General features: G+C 41.5%; 1 protein-coding gene across 1 annotated transcript in view; it reads right to left on the bottom strand.

Moving 5' to 3' along the window:
* Positions 1-18,425, bottom strand: part of FRY (FRY microtubule binding protein) — a 259,681-nt gene extending 241,256 nt beyond the window's left edge. Inside the window, exon 1 of the mRNA XM_044913570.1 lies at positions 18,356-18,425. Coding sequence (XP_044769505.1) covers positions 18,356-18,425 — 70 coding nt within the window. The remainder of the gene's footprint in view (positions 1-18,355) is intronic.
* Positions 18,426-19,805: the final 1,380 nt, after the last annotated feature.

The following is a 19,805-nucleotide window of genomic DNA, read 5'->3' on the forward strand; positions in this document are numbered from 1 at the left end:
AGAGCACGGTTTCTATTCAACGTATAATTTCAAAACACTGTTCCTCAGGTAATTGCTTCTGTCTCTTTCCCTTTAAGCAGCTTGCATGAGCTACAGAATCATACGTGTTCTGTACTTGCTTAATAGAGCACAGACTGGACCTAGGGTAGAAACCAAATCCTGGTGATTCTACTGCCAACAATTTAAAACTGCTCCCTCCTCTCCAACACCTTTACCATCACCTTGAGTCCTTGTCACCTCTTTCCTGGGCTTTCCCTGAAGGGACTCTCCCCACCTTCATTTTTAGCTAAGACCAAGAGTGAGCTGAGAAATGACCCTGTTGCTCCTCGCCTAAAAATCAGTGGAGGCTGCCCCATGCTTTCAGGGTGAAGCCCGGAGCCTTCAGCAGGTCCTTCAACGTTCCTCGTGATCTGACCCAACTTGTGCAGCATCTGTCACTCTCTGTCAGGGACCCTGGGATCCAGCTGTCGCTGCCCAAACTGGCCACATCCAAACCTCCCTACATTTGCTCACATTCTTCCCTCTGCCCCTTGTGCTCTTCTCTGTAGCATTCTTCAAGTTCAAATGTCACAGCCTCTTGGAACTATTCCTAGCCTCTTCCCTCCTACTTAAAATGATGAATCACTTCCTCCTCTTGATGATTCTGTAGGTCAGTCTCCCTAAGTATAGGCACAATGGCTGGCACAGGTAGAACATGTATTTAATCAGCATTTTTGTTCTCTCTGCAGCTTCCTTAGATCTCCTCTTTCATCAAAGCAGGCGGTCCTTTACTGTAAAGCTCACGGAAGGCAAGAGCAGGGTTCTATCTGCCATGGTGCCCTACACGAAGAGGCCTTTAATAATTTACAAGAAGGAAAGGAGGGCCTGCCGATTCACTCTCAGGGACTTCCTGGAACTTTTCGAGCATGTCCAATTTGGGCTGATGCTTTGAGTACATCCATCTCATGAGAAAATCGTGAGAAAAATCTTTGTGTTCAGACCTTTTTTCAGTAAGGCAATCAGTTTCTCCAAATAAAATCTCATGTGGGGAAAGATCTTGAGCAAAAATTACATCAACTCAGTAGATTTCACCAAGAATGGTCTCTTTCTAATTTGGCGAAAGTGGATGGAAGGTTTAAAAGTAAAGTTAAATTAAATCCACGTAACTTAAATGACATTTAGACAAATATTAATATTTGTTATTATTTTTACAGAGAGCAATCTTTGGCAGGGTTAACAGATTTAAAACAAAAACAAAAAGGGGGATGCGCAAAATGGGCGAAGGGGAGTGGGAGATACAGGTACCCAGTTGTGGAATGAATCAGTCCCGGGGATGGAAGGCACAGCCCAGGGCATGCAGTCAGTGCTGCAATAGTGGTGTATGGAGCTATACTTACAGTGAGCACAGCACAACACATAGAGTTCCTGAATCACTATGTTGTACACCTGAAACTCCTGTGACATTGTGTGTCAACTGTACTTCAACAAAAATCTTTGAGAAATAAGACAAAAGCAAAAATAAGCTATCACAGAAATATTCTCTCAAGTTGGCTGATCACAACATCAATAAAAAATTATTTCACTCTAACTTCATTTTGAGTTTCACAGACACATCTGCCCAGAGGTCGGTGAACACAAAGGTGCAACTGAACTTGTTGAATTTACTCAAGGAAAACAGGTGAGGGTCACAGAAAGAAAGGGACTTTATAGCCAAGAGTAGATGTTAAGTTGCTGTTTGAAATAAAAGACTGACATACAAAACATTTGGTATTGCTCGCTAGGGGCTGATCTACCGATGGGATAAATAAATGCTAGCTAAGTTTGGCTCTAAGCCTCCCACGCCCACTCAGGTCATTTTATCCAGTCTGTCAAACATTTATCAGTTTATTAACAGCCAATGTGTCCTCAAATGTGCTGGAGAATCCGACAATGACAAGATGATTGATTTTTGCCCGGTTGCAGGGGGTGGAAGGGGGGGGTCCCTAGACAGGCAAAGCACAGTTACACAACAATGTCACTGTTGCGACAATGGAAGTGTGTAGAAAGCGTAGGGGAAGTGGGGCAGTGAGAGAAAATTTCACTCCAAAGCGGACACCTGAACTCATCATACTTGGAAGGGGAGTTTAGCTCAGGTCCAAAAAACATATGCTTAATGTTTAATTCATGTGACACAGAAAATGCTGCAACTATAACATATATTAATACCTTGATATGTTATCAGTCACTCTACACAATTCTGAATTTGAAAGAAAGGTATTTCACCTCGGATATCTTCAGATGGTGTAGTCTCTGAAGTTCCAAAAACATACGTCTTTACCAAAATGTCCACTATATGAAGTGGTAAAGATCAGATTGCCAAGACAAGAAGATGTCACAGAGAACCCCAGGTCATTCTGTCCTGGCAATGAGTGAATGAATAAAAGCATTCACTCATAGAAGAATTTAGATGAGCATGAAATAGGTAAATTAATAATAGCAATGGCTCCCACTTATTGAGCCATTGCAAGTGAAGCTATGCCCTAAACACTTCATAAACATAAACCCTTTTAATTGTTATGGCTAATAAGCCATATATATGGCTATGCATATATATATGCATAGATATATATACTCATTACTTATTTATAAAGACATGCATGATAGATAATACCTTTTTAGGGAATCCATTTAAGTGACTTGCTCAAGGTCACATAGCAAGCAAGTAGCCGGGGCAAATCGTATGTTCATAAACAACCCAAATCATATGGGAAAAGGAAATGAAACAAGCTTAAGTAAATTCTTTTCATATTGTATACTATAATCAAAGTTAGTGAATCCAGTGGTCAAAAAGGCAGAAGAATACAGAAGAGACAAAAAGTAAGTCACGGTTCCTCCATGTAGAGGATTCACATTTCAGAGCCACAGCTTTGTGTTGCTTCCCAGTGTGGATATTTAACCTCTCCTTAGGCCAGAACACAATGAAGAACTAGGTTTGCATAATGGGCCTTTCTTCTTTGTGCCACGTGACCAGCGTTGCATCAGTTCCCCCTGCTGCATGGCTTCAGTGAAGGGTGTGATTCACTTCTGTTTTCAGCAAGGAGGAAAAAAAAAAAAGCAAATAACCCAAGTGGGATGACACTTCTGGCTGACTCTTTCCAGACTTGGTTCACTTTCTAACCATTTCTTGGCTAAAGTGGAGGAGACAGACACTTGCTCTCAAGTGCTGAGCTCGCATGACTCTGCCAGCCCCAGCACCACTGGGCAAGGGTAGGTCTTTAACATGAATTTAATACTGTCCATAAAGAACATTCTAACATTCTCTCCCTTGTGTAGGTCAATAGCAGAAACTTCCAAGAACACACAAAGCTGAATAAATCAGTGAGGAGTCGTCTTTCAATAGAAAACAGCCCAGTAAGATGCAGACTGAAATGGGGAGGGATGTCCTAGGGACAGTATCAACAATTTATCTCTATCCTATCCCCAGAGCCCAAAGAGCATTTTCATTCTCCTGGCCCAAGAAGTGACAGTCTCTTAGTCACCCCCTAAAACAAGAGCCTTGTCTGGCCGAACAATATCTTTAATGAGCTCATTGCACCAATTTGATGGCTGTTATTTTGTGTATAAGGGACACTTGAGGATTGATGAGTGGACCTTCCATCGCTGGAGTGTGTACACTTCATGACTAGTTAGATCCTCTGCCTGAGCTCCCTTTTCCAGATAATTATACTTAACTTTTGGTCTTTTCCTTCACTCTAGGCAACCTTCCCTTAATTTCTGCATCATGCCTATCAAGTCCAGGCTCTCTATAGCTCACCAGCATAAAAGCATACAGAATAATATAGTTTAGCATGGCAACAATACTCTCATCCCACTCCTGGCCCATGACTATGGTTACAGACAGTGCGTCAGGGGTCAAGTCCATTTTTGCATTCCGTAGAACTCGTAAGCTTACTGAAACAAATGGTTTGGATAGAGATGGTCTATAAAATGAATTCAGATGATCACTTTCAGTTCATAATGACAATTTAGTTATTTGCTGTGTTTGCAACTATCAACTGGTGTGGATATGATCTTTGCATATGGAAACCTCACTCTCAGTGTCAACACACCATTACAAAAGCAAAGGTGAGATCAGTGCTCAAAGCTGTGGTGAAGACCAGACCTGGCCTGGAAAGGTGGTTGGCAGCAGAGAGGCAGGCAAGGAGGAGTTGTGGATGCTCCAGTTGGGATGCTCCACGTGATGAACACCTGGAACAAGGTCTTGGCAGAGGTGATGGCCAGATGTGGGAGATGTCATTTGGGAAAGAAAGCATGACAAGTTTTAACAATGTTTTCAATGAACAAGAAAGAAGAGCTGAAAAGGACTCCAGTTTCTTGCCTGGGACTAACTGATCATGAAATCGGCATTTAAGATGAGGAAGCTGAAGAGACTAAGGGGCCTGGAGGAGAGAGAGAAAGTTGCAGCTTCACCAGGCTGGTGAGAAAAGATTCAGCTTTGGAGATAACTATCAAGTTCAAGTTCAAGTCACAACAAGTTCCAACTACTGTTGGAAAACAGCAGGGAAGAGCTTGCCTTAGGGGTCAATGAGTAATATTTATGTACAAACAATAGTCACTCTTACTCATACATGCAACTCATCTTTCAGGGGGTTGATTACTGGTCATATTTTATTGTAATTATCAATTTATGTTGGTCTCTATTTTTTTTTCTTAATGAGAATTTTTATTTAGGAAAGGATGTCCTTTGGATAGACTTCTGCCTTGATCTCATTGGCCAGAACTGTATGTGACCTCTACCTATAAGGAAGACTGAGAAAAGTCCTCTCATTTTCCAAGCTCTCTCACATGAAGACAAGAGAGAAGCTTTTTTTTTTTCCTCTTTAATACCCATCACCAGGCTAACCCATCCCCCCACCCCTCTCCCCTCTAGAACCCTCAGTTTGTTTCTCAGAGTCCATAGTCTCTCATGGTTCATCTCCCCTTCCGATTTCCCCCTCTTCATTCTTCCCCTCCTGCTATCTTCTTTTTTTTTTTTTTCTTAACATATATTGCATTATTTGTTTCAGAGGTACAGATCTGAGATTCAACAGTCTTGCACAATTCACAGCGCTTACCAGAGCACATACCCTCCCCAGTGTCTATCACCCCGCCACCCCATTCCTCCCAACCCCCACCACTCCAGCAACCCTCAGTTTGTTTCCTGCGATTAAGAATTCCTCATATCAGTGAGGTCATATGATACATGTCTTTCTCTGTTTGACTTATTTCGCTCAGCATGATACCCTCCAGTTCCATCCACGTCGTTACAAATGGCAAGATTTCATTCTTTTTGATGGCTGCATAATATTCCATTGTATATATATCCCACATCTTCTTTATCCATTCATCTGTCGATGGACATCTTGGCTCTTTCCATAGTTTGGCTATTGTGGACATTGCTGCTATAAACATCGGGGTGCATGTACCCCTTTGGATCCCTACATTTGTATCTTTGGGGTAAATACCCAGTAGTGCAATTGCTGGGTTGTATGGTAGCTCTATTTTCAACTTTTTGAGGAACCTCCATACTGTTTTCCAGAGTGGCTGCACCAGTATGTTGGTCTCTTTCACTAGACAATCTTCTCCTTAAGAGTAGGAACTTGGCTCATGTTCAGCTAAAAGTCATCTTAGGGTATTAGAATTCAACTTTTTTTTTTTTCTGCTGTCTACACAAACTGTGTCCAAAGGCTGAAAGCAGTAGGTCAGAGTGGCAAAAGATACATTCCTCCTATTTTCAGGAAGAAGAATACATTCCAGAAATTCCCCCGGCAACTTGAATCACAGCTGCAAGCTTGCACTGAAGGCTGAGAGTAAGTGAGCACCTGCCTCTTACAGAGATGCTGGGGGAAATGAACACAGGAGAGAGCTGGGAATGGCTCCTGCTGGACAGCCAATAAGAACAGAGGTTCTGGAGCCAGAAGTAAATTTGAATCTAGGTGCCAGCACTTAACTGATGCACTTTCCCTGGGGAAGTCATTCATTCATGCATGCATTCGTTTGTTCGTTCATTCGTCATCTATACAGTGGTATTTGCCTCAGTAGGATCTGATGAAGTTTCAATGAGATAGTGCTTAGAACAGTGGGTGAAACTCAGTAGTCCTTCATAAATATTCTTAATAGACCATTCCAAGACTTAGCTGAAGGGTGCTGTGGATAGGTAGTAAAGGGAGTCAATAAAACCCTTTCAGATTAATAGCTGAATCTAAACAATGTGACTGAAATCTAAACCTCCCTGGAAAATATTGATATTTCTATATAAATGGAAATACCTGAAAACAGGAAAATATTTTGGTCATTTTTTGGTAATGACAAAGTTAAGGATATTTCATCTACTGCTGTTGGATGGCATTCAGATGAATTAATACTGTATTTGCTCATTTTAATCCAATGACAGATTTCAATAAACCTAATATATTCCTGTTTTCTTTCTCTTTCAACAGAGAACAGGCTACAATTTCTTGAAGGGCTCAAGTTTCTGATTTAGTAATATTCTTTCTTAGAATTTACTTAAAAAAAAAACAAAAACAGACTCAATTTCTTATTTAATGGGCATAAGAAAAACATCAGGGAATGCTCCTTTTTTTCTTGAAACTAGAGGCGGAGAGATACAGAATTTTTATTTGAGAACTTTGCCACTGCTTTTTGACAAATACCACTGTGGTAACTTAGTAGGAAATACATGTCAATATCCTTCTGCTCCTACCTGAGTTTCATCAATTTCACCTACTATTAATCAATGTCTCGATCTAGCAAAGAATGATGAGTGATAGCATAGTTTAGGGTTTACCCTAGACTCTAACTGGCTCTGTCACTTACAAATGGTATGTGTAAAACAGGGTCATGGTAAAGATGAGAGGAAACGATGCACGTAAAGCATTTAATACAACACTTGACACTTCATAAGGGCTTATAAACATCAGCTATCATTACTGTGCTTAACGTAATGCTACGTAACAAAAGGTGGGAAGTTATTAATAGTCATCTACCATTGTATGGATTATATTTTATGGCAGTTTCTATTGTTGCCTACCCTTTTGCCTTGGTAAGATCTCTATTTTGTTCAAGTAGCAGGTAGTGGACCTACAGAATGTGGACCCACTCCAGCCCCAGGGCCTACATCATGGTTTGTCTAAACCAACGTGGTAATTACATTCAACTTTGCCAGGATTGGCATATCATCCACTTCCAATTAGGAATGCAAGATGAAGTTTGCTGGAGTCTTTGGCAAAATTTTCTCCTCCTTGCCAGAAGAAAGACCTAACCTGGACTCCCTCCCTTCCTGACTCGTAAGTAAAGCAAAGATGTTTGGAACTAAGGTGGCCATCTGTGATCGTGCAGTGACAAGTCTAAAGATTGGATGGTCTGAGTCCTTGAGCTTCTAAATCCAGCTGGAACTTCCCACCTCCAGACTGTGAGTTAGGTAAGTGAATTAAAAGTCTTTATTCTTTCAGCCATTGTGAAGTTATTCTAGTACTTCTGGCAAAAGCCTCCTAAAATGACACACATTTCAAATTACTAGATGGCAGGAAAAAGTTCTATGTATTCACCGTTCTACCTATGAACAGCAGGCCTGGTACTGTACTGTGATTACTGACAAGAGGGATTCAGGATTTAGAATGAAAATCACTGATCAGAATCCTACTCAATCATTTCTAATTTATATTTCTTTTCTTTATTTAAGTGGAACAGTTAGCTAATTTCAAAGGACAATAATTTGAATTTCAACTCCTTTGCCCTTGTAGGAAAATGGCAATAAGCACTGAAGTGGGTAACAAAATGGTTAATAAGAGAAAGAAAAGAAGCTAAGTTAATGTTAAAATAGATTTTTGGATATCTAAAATGTAGAATTTGAGAGACAGAATTTTTTGGAGAGAATGAGAATGAGTTCTTAATCATAATTTCGACCTTTCTTAAAACTCAAGCATTTAACATGGTTAAAATTTTTTTTTTTTTTTGGTTGACAATGGGCCAGGTTTTCAAACACGTTCAAAACTGATATCTCAATTGGCAGAAGCTAGGATTAGCTTTCCCATAATGATAAGGACTGGGGGTTTGTTAGTACACAGAACACAAAAATCAGCAGGGATTTATTCTTACTTTCCTATTTTCTTGCAATTGTATTCGGTCAAATAAAATAGAGAAGAGGTCCTGTACTCTCAGCCTGGAAGAGAAGATGAGAACAGGACTCAGCACCACCATCAAACCCTGAGGGAAGTAAAACAAAACACCCAGTGTGGCCCAACACAGGGCCTGGCTTCTCTCTAAACTCCCTACGGAAGCTAAAATACTCATTAGAAAAGTGTAAGTTTAATTTTGGGGAGGCTAAAATAGTACAAGTGATAGTATAGCTAAGACCATGCTGTCAGTCAATAGCAAGGCCTCATTTTTAGGGGAGATTCATTAAAAATGTGGTTTTCAAAAGCTGCAAATGGAGAAACTGTGTTCCATTTTTTTAAGAAAAACCGCAATTTGTCTTCCACGTGGTATTCGAACTTGTAAATTTTAAACTAACTGCTTATAATTTGCGAAAGCCATAGGTGATCTATTCCCTTAGGGTAACTTTTTTTAGTTGTAAAATTCTTTAGAGCTATCACTACAGCTTTCTACCTAGTCACAGGTGGATGGTGTAATAAACCAGTGTTTCAGACAGATTTTTAAATACTACCTTGCATCCTTATGACCTTCTTTACTTCAACACGGCTTAACTGAAACATAATATCTATTAAAACCCAGGAGAGTATCCTTTGACTGTATGATCATACACTATAAAGCTTCCAGAATGCAACAATTTCTACAAGCACCATATCTCACTGCCGAAAGACATGCTTGTCTCCCGATCAAGAATGCCAGCACTTCGAATTGGAGACAACCCTGTTCAAATTCACTGACTTGGATACAAAGTCACTTTACTGTAAAAAAATAATAATAATAATAACAATAGAAAGAACCTGATAGGCTGTGTAGTGTGACACCTATTTCTTATTCAGAATACTTAAAAGCAGACTAGTCCAAGAAACTGATCAAGCTTGGGATGCCAGAGATCCAGTCTCTACTTAACAGTCAAGTTCAATAGCATACAACTCAACCTCCTCCAGTTTGCCTTTAATGACTTAGGAGAAATAACTGACACATATTGTGATGTTTACACAAACCTCATTTTTCAGTGGAGGTATTCAAAACCCTTCACATTAAACAGGTAGCGACAGGTGTCACGTTTGTTCCTTTCACATGAGGAAGTGGGGAAAGGAGGCAGTCAACGTCACACACAGAAAAGTAACAGAAAAACAGGGAAGAAAAACCTAATCTCGTATTTAAACAACTGAAATATGTTATTGAGTTGACTCTTACGTAATACACCATTTTCTTGATTTGCCAGATCCTTCCTACATAAATATAACACTCAAATGGAATTTTACTAAAGTTTCACCCTAGTTAATCTAATACCCTATCCTTTTCATGGCTGCCAAAATACATATTTACCTGTTTAAGTCTAAACTCAAAGAAGTCAGCCTACTGTCTCTTAAGCTCAGGCAAAAAATTTTAAGGGAAATTTAATTGTATATTTCCATAATGTTGTGCTTGTGACATTAGCTGAGAAATTCTGAAAATTTCAAAGCTGTCTTCCACTGCTAAACTACTTTGCACTTTGCAATTGATTAAGAACAGTGGAGGCAGTTAGAGTTGTATATCAAATTAGAGTTGATAAAAGCTCTTAAAATAGACTTGAATGCCTTCTTGAAAAAGATTTCAACTCCCTTAAATTGACATGACAACAAATTCTTACAGCAGCATAAAAAGTATTAGCTGAATGTTATGGCTTTGGCTTAAATTTCCATCTGCAGCTCATCAAATGACTACACAGTAGAAAGGAATTAAACCCAAATCAGACTCATTAGAGAGTCTGATATGCTGGCAGAATATAAACTTCCACTGCTTCGCAGCTGGGGTTCTGGGTGACTAATATTTAAATGTTTGTGCTTGTATGTTCTGTGAGAAAGAAGAAAAGTGTAACCATATAGGTGAGAGGCAGGATCGTGAACCTTACAGAAGTAGAGAATTCTCTCAAACACACAACCTCCTCTTTAATCTCAATGTTCTGAAGAGTGAGAGGACCACTCAAATGAAGAATGACTTAGCGTTAAATTAGTCCCAGGTCAAAATTCTGATAAACATGGTAAGTCTTCTTCACAGTTTTCTAATGTAAAGAATGCCTATCTGAAACTCTTGCTGCCTCCAATACTGACATCTAGTCAAGTGTCCCAGGGTGAATAATTTACCTTTCCTCTTCTCCTTCAGCTATCCTGCTAGGAGGAATGTTCTTGTAGGAATTTGCCTGCAAACACCAGGTTTCCAACAGTTGTCAGATGCCATGAAAGTATGAATCCATAAAGTTAAACTAACAGAATCTACTGAACATATTCTTCCACATAAAATTCTCTACGGCACACACTGTCTCTGGAATACCACTGGATCCTTTCCTCAGGATTCTTCTGCATTAATATTTCTGACTTCTAAAACTAACAAGGAAGGAAGAAAGGTCAGCTCTGAGATCCCTGATGGTAAGACCCAGGTCTGATTCAGTTATGAAACTCCCAAAGAAGTGTGTCTGGTGCACGGTGCTCGAAAGGAAGTCCTATTTGAATAGTGTTTGTCTTGCTTCTCTGACACTGTGGAGTCAGCAAGGTATTCTGGAGCAACAACCAAGAAAAGCTGACGCTAAGATAGTAAATTTTTGAGTATAATCCAGTATTGAAAAGTAAGTAAAGATGTTCTTATGGAAAAAGCTATTCCTATTACTCCTTCAAGCCTGAGAGATACTTTTCAACTCAAAGGAGAGAACATTTTCTTACTCATATAGCCAACAGTTCTACAGTGGAGAGAGATTTAAATGAATATGATGAAAGGAATCTATCAAATGACAGAGATTAGTAAGGAAAAAGATGAGATAAAGCTGTGTATTTTTCACAAATGCCATTCACCTTTTCAGGAAGTGATTGCCTGCTAAATCTTCTGCACTGGGTTGTGGGCAAATAGGGGGTGATTCTCAGAAGGTACACATTGGAGAAAATTAGACATGTTTTGAGTGTTTAAAAAAGATGACTAAGAAATGGTAGGGCACAAATATATCCAGAAAATCATAATACATATGTTTTTTATTTAAAAAATTTTTTTTCATTTATTTATTAAATTTAAATTCAATTATGGGACGCCTGGGTGGCTCAGCTGGTTAAGTGTCTGCCTTCGGCTCAGGTCATGATCCCAGGGTCCTGGGATCAAGTCCCTCACTGGGTTCCTTGCTCAGCAGGGAGCCTGCTTCTCCCTCTGCCTACCACTTCCCCTGCTTGTGCGCGTGCTCTCTCTGACAAATAAATAAATAAAATCTTTTTAAAAGTAAATTTAAATTCAATTAACATATAATACATAAGTTTTTTAAACGGACTCACCTCTGTATCTAAAGTATTAGATGCCAAGATATACTGCTTTTTTTTTTTTTTAAGTCCTATTCAAAGGTAAAGACCCTGGGCTACAATTATTATTTGTCCATTTGAATCTGATCTGAAACCTCACAAAATATACCTACTTGATGCCATCTGGGTGTCTCATAGCTCAGAAGCTCAACTTTGGGGGAATTAAGCCTCATCATCCTCAACCAGGAACATTTAAGAGGAGGCTAGTTTATTCATAATCAATGCATCCCATTCATCAAATGAGGTAATGTTTTTAAAGGCGCTGAGCAAACCACAAAGCACTAAATAAATTTACGATTTAGTACGAGCAAAGAACCTGCACAAAAAGCTTGTGTATGGGGCTGAGAAGCCACAGAACAGCTCCAACTCAGGAAAATGTCATTTCTCAGCCCAAACTCACATCTGAGCCCAATCATTTTGAATATCCCATGAAGCTTAGAAATCTAGAAGTTACTAATAAGATGATCGGGACATACGTAACCCATTCAATTCCTTGAACTGTACCCAGAATTGAACTAATGAGTCATAGGTATTAAGATGTTTTGAAACAGATGTCTTTTAAATAAAGAGAATATTTCATGTTGTATCATCTAAATGTGCCATTGAAACATCTGAATGCTGGCAACTTTCTCAAATATCCTGGGCTGTTCCCAGATTGTAAAAGTATCCAGATCACCTCTCCTTCTTGTCCACTGCTGTTTGCCTGACTATTTCAGCTCTTGTTGGCACCTTTACCTAGCAGCATGCAAAAGTAGGCAAAGAAGCTGAAATCAAATCATTTTGTGCTGCCAGCCTTATAGCAGGTTTTGTGGTGGCCAAAACTGCTGCTAGAGGGAAAATGAGATCTCTGAATTATAGATTTCCATTAGTCCTGGAGATATTCTCCCTGTTCTCACTGCTAAAGATGATTAGGAGCTTGCTACCATTTCCTAAACAGAAATAGAACCTACCAGAGAAACCTCAGCATGGCAAGCAAATGACCATTCAGAAAGAAGTAAAGCTTATTAGTATCTTTTTATTTACTAGAGTCATTTAAATTATATATTTATATATACTGTTAAAAAGCAGAAAAAAAATCAACATGAAACACTCCTAACAGAAGAAGTGTAGCTTTTTACTATAATCTTTTATGCATGTGTTGTATGTTCAATCAAATGACCAGAGTGAACAAACGGTATTATTTGTAATAACAATGGTGAAGACGTCAATACTTAGTCCTTTCAAACAGGCTGTGCAAAGGAGATGGTGGTCTCCAGCACTGGTTCTTGGGGGGGAAGTGGGCGGAGGGAGAAAGATTATGAATAAACTAGCTTCCTCTTCCTGTTCCTGGTTGAAGATGATAAGGCTTAATTCCCCCAAAGTTGAGGTACTGAGCTATGAGATACCCAGATGGCATCAAATAGGTATATTCTGTGAGGTTTCAGATCAGATTCAAATGAACAAATAATGATTTTAATCCAGAGTCTTTACCTTTCAATAGGACTTTGAATAGAGGGTGGGAGGCTAGAGAGAGAAAGAGAGCCCATGCACTCTCATACACGCCCAAGCCTCAGGGTGCGTAGGGAGGGAGGGGGCTAAGGGTTGGCAGTGTCATCAGCCAACAAGAATGAAAAGTATCTATAAAGCACTAAGATCCCCAATGTTCTTGACCCTTTGATCATTCTATGGGTGATTTTTAAAAATGTGATTATCAAGTGGATTAGAGGAAAGTTTAATGGCGCTTACTAGCATCCTGACTTTGAGCAAATCATTTTCCTAACTCATTTTATTTTTCATCTGTAAAGTGTGGATAATAACATCACCTTGCAGGGTTATTGGAAAGAGTGAAGATAATAAACACAGTGGTCATATGGCCTCCTTTGCCCAGGGCAGTCCCAGTATAATTATTAACTTTCACTCTCAAAAGTGTCCCAGTTTGGACAAATAATGATGTGGCTGCCCTACATATAAATTACCAAGCATAACATCTGACAGGGAGTGGGCCCTCAGTCAATGTGACAGCTGCTGTTCTTCTAAAATTGTTCAAGCATATTAACGACAAAAAAACAACACACAAAACAAACACACAAAACCCCCCACTCGTTATTGATCCTCATCAAAAACCCAGAAGCAGGCTCTTTCTACTCAGAGTAGATGTTGATTTGGGGTTTCGTTTCTCATTAGGACTATAAACTACTTGAGCAGAAGTGACCACGACCTGAGTGAGGGCAGGTCTGATCAGACATCTGAGTGACAGGAACAGGGGAGTAACTCCCTCCCCAACCCCTGGAAGGTGCTGGGCGCTTTCTACGGTTTCAGGGCACTGAGGGAAGCTCGCCTGCTCTGCAGCTGTACCGCTCTGCTGGATTCAGGCAACCTGGTTAACTTTAGTTTTCTACTTCTTCACCTCAGCTTCACAAAGAGGTGAAAACTAACACCTTGAGGTTTCTCTTAAGCCTTTCTTGTAGGGTCTTTGAGCTACATTGATGACATAATCAGGGGTAAGTCCTGCTCTGCACTCAGTCAGTGGTGTTTCCCATCCCCATGTGCATGTGATCTCTCTCTGTCCCCAGAGTTAACCCGACACTAACCAGCATTTCTTTCTTTCTTTCTTTTTTTTTTAAAGATTTTATTTCTTTGAGACAGAACAAAAGCAAGAGAGATCACGAGCGAGAGGGAGAAGCTGACCTCCCACTGAGCAGGGAGCCGCACGTGGGGCTTGATCCCAGGACCCTGAGATCATGACCGGAGCTGAAGTCAAGATACTTAACCAACTGAGCCACCCAGGCACCCCCACTAACCAGCATTTCTATGTTGGACAGAAATATCGTCCTTCATCACCACAACTTAGCTCACTACAATATATCTGAAAAATGCCACATCCAATTCTCCCAAGTGATGCAAGTTTTTCTAGAGCAACATTAGACATTTCACAATGCACAGCAGCCCTTCCAAAACAGGCAAAGGGATTGCTCAGTTCCCCAGACCAATTTATTTGTCAATAGAATTCTTGTTACTCGAAAAGAGTTAACAAGCGTTCAAAAGTTCGCCTTGATGGGGTGGCAAGATATGACAAATGTTAAGAAAGATGCAGACTGCCCTGGGAAGATCAAGACATTGAAGAAGCACAGAATGTACCTTTGTTCATTGGGCCCTGTTCGTTTGGACACTAGGGTGTAGACAGAAACACAAGGAATGCCAGATGGGTGGGAGAGCCCACACACTCCCTCTATATACATCACTAAAAAGCACATACATCACTAAAAAGCACGCCTTCCTTTCTTCTGAAATAGCTTGGAACGATCTGCTCTAAACTTTGTAGCAAAGCTGAAAGGCTAAGAGGACTTCCTGCTACTGAGACCGTAGCCAGGCCATCTCATGTGCTGCTGGGAGGTATTTACTTAGGGGAGGTAGGAATATTCTAATAGTAGCTGAGGTAGAAAAGGGAGGAATGTTGAAAAGTAAATCTAGAAAGTAAATCTAAGGAAGCAACTATTTTTGGTGTATTCACACAGTTCCCTTCTCTAAGGGTACAGCAAGTGTTGACTACTCATAGAATATTCCACAAGTGATGTCAGGGGTCTGACTCTGATTTTAAGTGGGTTTAGAAGCGAGGGGAGCATTGGAATACATTCATATTACTTTAACATTTATTGAGTGTTTACGATGAGCTAGATATTGTTCTCAGCGCTTTAATTCTTAAATACCTCATTTACTCCTGTGGAGTATCCATTCTTTTTGCTTCCATTTCACAGATGAGAAAAATGAAGCAGAGAGGAGTTAATTAACTGTCGAAGGCCACACAGGTGCAGGTGTTAGAGACCCGAACCAAGCCTATCTGGTCCTGCAACTTGTGTGTTCTAGCTGAGGGCTCACCAGATCAGGGGGCCCATGTGTGCACAGGCATGGAGTGAGAGCAGACAAGGGGTGAGCAGATTAAATCCAGCTGGAGTGGAAGAACAATCGGGGAGAGAGGCTGGATGAGGAGCTCAAAGAGGGTCCTGAATGGCAGTCACAGACTCAGGGGCGAGAGAGAACTGTGGTGGGGTCTTTGAAATGCAGGCAGAAGCCTCTCCAGAAGCCCTCCCCCTCCGCCCCCCGCCGGTGTCAGGGGGACCTTCAGGAGACCACCGGAACATTCCAGGTTAAACTGAGAAAGGCCCATGGAGGCTGTGGCTGTGAACACCACAGGGAGCAGCTGTGAGAATCACTGAATGGCTATGGAAAAGCCTGGATATGACTGGGGAAGGAGCCACAGGACTTAATAGCGGGGGAAGTCCGAGGGGCTACGGAAAGCCTCCACAGTGAGGTCTACAAAGGACATTTTATTTCCAGACATCAAGGCCATTTTAATTCCCAACTCCATTAAAATGAAAGGGCAGCCTGACAGAGTGGGCATGCCAGTGAAGAAGAGTGTCAAAATGAACAGTGAATAAAAAGCTAACACATCTCACCAAGGCAATCACGGATTTAATTGACTTGTTAATTCGTCAGAGGAGACAGATATACATGAAATTACATTTCCCCCACAATGTGCCCTTTAAAAAAAATGAATGGAAACCTTAACGGACATGTTCATGGAATCATCCCTCCTCTTACTACCACCTTGCAAAGCAGCCAGCCATAGTTACACGGCTTGTTTTATTGCTTTTTAACTGTTGTACTTTTATAAATAAGCACCACTGTGTAATTAGGAGCCGGCTTCTCCACTCAGGTATGTGGGCAGGCATCCTGGCCTCTCAAACCTGCTGCTGGCCACTCCAGCTGCTTGTTCCCTGATGCAGCCTCTCAGCCCAGTTACACTGAGTAGGTCAAAGCCCTCAGGCTACTGTTTTCTACCGCCAGACAATCTCCTTTCTCTCTTTGCTACTGAAAATATGTAAGACCCAGAGCAAAGCTAGGTTATAAGCAGGTTAGTGTTGCAACAAGCTTAAAGAAGACTAAGCATAAAGTATATTTCCTCTTCCTCTTTCAAGAAAGGACTGAAGAGCATTCTGACTTCCAAAGGAATGCTAAAGAGAATCACCAAGTTCATGCTTCTGTAATGAAGAAATTAAGAGAGAGGGCAGGTATGGTGTCTCATTCACCTTTGCAGCCCCCCAGCCTGGCGTAGTAGGTGTTGAATAAATATTTGCTGAATGAATTTAAAGAATTCAACATTGTGTCCCGGATACTCTCAAAGTAGATATGAACAGTCATTTTGAACCATTTCCTGATGTGAGAGAGCGAGTGTGTGTGTGTGTGTGTGTGTGTGTGTGTGTGTGTGTTGGGGGGCGGGGTACGTTAGGAAAGGTGGAGAGACTATACACTTTGTCTAGAGTAATTTGAAAATTGACAAGGGGAGAAAGATTTTAAAAGAAATCCCACTGGCCTCAGTATTGTCCCACATAATTTTCTATCTAATGAGACAATGACAAAAATTGATAGGAGAAAAGCATCTAGCCTTGGTGTACTCAAAATGATTCAAAACCACATACCAATGTCAAACTCAGAGTATGTCTTTCCAGTTATTGGAAAACTGCTCCATTAAGAACTCTGTGTGTCAAATCCTTTTCATTAATCAAAGGGTGGATAGACAAAGGAAGGTTCATCCTGGAGTGTGAAGTATCACACAAATAATGGACCAAGATAAAGGAATTACGACTACAACAAATAAAGGAATGCTATTTGGGTGACAGTAGGACTCCCAAATGGCTTCCCACTTGTAGAAAAACAGCCTCAGACAAGCCCCATCGTGTATACAGTGGTGCAAAATGACCTGGGAAAAAATGGTTTCTTTGGATATCATTTAGAGATGCATATCCCTGAATACCTTAAGGCTGAAGGTACTTTGGCTCTTTTCTTAAAGCAATTATGGGTTCTCCTGCCCAGGTTCTGTTTACATAAGACCAATCTTGGCCACAGGTCAGCTGGGTAGGAGATAATTAATCTCCAGCACTTTGAGCACAGGTAGGTTAATTAGCCATGCATGTAATACGGCATCAGAATTTTTCTTGGAAAAATTGTTTTGAATTTCAAACAATTAAGGATCTGTAATACCTGCCGGTCTTTTATCCAGAGCAAGCACAAAGGCTGTTGGAAAAATAGAGAAGACTTTGTTTTTAAACCGTTCAGAAGACACAAGGCATCACTGATCACCTGAAGGCCTCGTTTTAATTTGATTGCAGATCCATGATGCCTTAGAGGTTGTCTTCTGGAAATATGTTATTACTAAAATCTTTAAGTAGGTCAGTAATGGAACTTCAGAAGCCATAACATTCTGATATCCTAATAACTGATCAGGGTCAGAACCTTACTTTGTTTATATTTCAGCAAAGCATGTTGTTGGTTTGGACTATAACACATCAGGATTTTTACAAATCCAAATATTAAATAGCATTCTGAACACCATCCACACGGACAAGGGAGAGAGAAATAAACCTGCAAATGCCTCTATATACAAAAGAGATGAGTCTTAGATTTTGGACTATTAAGTACTTTTTTTTCCTCCAGACAATACCCTAATAAAACAATTACGAAGTACTCTGAAATCCTGCCACACCCCTTCGATTAAACCACACTTCACAAAATACTTAGATAAAGCCTGATCAAATAAACATTAAGGCAGAAAATGCAGCCTAGAATGCCCCATCCTGTGCTCTGCCCGAGTCTGAAGGGCCATCTCCCTTGAAAATTTAATCACACAAAATCTACTGTGATTCCACTGCAGCCTTTGCACTTCAGGAAAGCTACTTCAGTCTCTGACATTTTGATTTTCACAGCAGACCGAACCGAAAAGAGAAAAAAAAACAAACAAAAAAACTTCCTTGGCTCACAGGCTTATGCCTCCGGTTGAGATTTGATTTCTCAGACCTTAGGCAACATCCAGCAAACAAACAAACAAACAAACAAGGTTATTTTCTATTACTCACTATTACTCCAGGATTTCAGTAAATATTTGATACTGATCTCAAAGAAGCCGGAATCCTGCTGGCTGGCCATGTCGGCGGTTATACAAAGAGGCTCCCGGGACTGGACTGGGAGCCGCCGGAGGAGCAGGTACCGGGCGTGGAGATGTGCCTGTCACAGGTTAGTGATGTAAGCGGGGGGTCAGCGGCGGGGAGGAAGGCTCTGCGGATCTACCTCCGGCACGGGCAGGGAGTCCTCATTTAAAGGACACCGAGGAGCGGGAGAGAGATGCTCGGCCGCTCCTCCTCCTTCTCCTCCTCCTCGTCGGGGTCCAGGACTTGCTTATTTGCTGGGTGCTGATCTGCCCGCAGCCCTCACAGGCGGCGGCGGCGGCCGCTGCTTTCATTTCTGGGCTGCCATAACCAGAGCGGCGCGCTGCCGGCCGCCCACACGCTCTGCTCCAGCCAGGTACGCTACCGAGGAAGTCCCCACCTGAACTGTGATCCGTTTTCCCCTGGGAGGGACGGTTTCTTGGCTGGCCTCCCTGACACGGTGAAGACAGCTCAGCCCACACAGCTCTCCGCAGGGCTGAGCGATGGGCTGGGAGCGCCGCCCCCTGCCCCTGCCCACGGGCTTAACCTGAGCCGCCACTCAGCCCCGGACTCAGCCGGCGGAGGCGGAGGAGCAGGAATTTCCCAGCTTCTGTGGCTCCTCGCTCTTCAGAAATGCTTCCCGGGAGCAGCCCGCGTGAGCACTGGCTGCTACTTCCCCTTGTGTCTGTCCCTGAGATATACACAACTGCATCGCGCTGCAGCAGGCAAAGCGGCACCCCTGGATCTGGTTGCAGTGACGTTTTTTTAAAAAGCCCCATCTGTCAGCCTTGTTGCAGAAGGAAAGCTGGGCTTTTTCTTCCCCTTCTTTCACGGGCACAGTGGAAGCTGCACTTCGTGCTTCCCCCCCCCCCCTTCCAGACAGGCTTGCCGTTTTGAGAGGCACCCCACCCCGAAACGTGTGCGTCCGAAGGGGATGCTCAGTCGGCTTGTTTACAGAAATGTCAGGCTCCACAACGGATCTGTTTCTCAAACCTATCATTTCTAAGGTTCGCCGAGCCCACGGAAGCTTATTTATTTGTATTAAAAGAAATGAGAAGCAAAGGCATTAGATTCCTTGCTGTACAATGGCTTTTTAGTTCATGAAATCTTGCTATCAGGTGTCCTGATTTCGGTTAGCTGTATTTCATGTTATCATATAGCTTGACTAGGGGATTAAATAAGAGCATTCTAATTTTGACAGGCCGCCTTTCGGTAGGTGGGATTTGGCCAACCGTCCCGCAAACCACGGAATACTTCTCCCCTTTCCAGTACATTTCTGATTAATATTTTCCAAAGGAATGAATAAAGCCATATTAATAATTATTGAACATAAAAAATGTTGGGCAACTCCCCTCAAAACACACAAATAGGACTTTTTAGA

Source organism: Neomonachus schauinslandi, chromosome 3 (assembly GCF_002201575.2).
Source record: "Neomonachus schauinslandi chromosome 3, ASM220157v2, whole genome shotgun sequence".
Classification (NCBI taxonomy): Eukaryota; Metazoa; Chordata; class Mammalia; order Carnivora; family Phocidae; genus Neomonachus; species Neomonachus schauinslandi.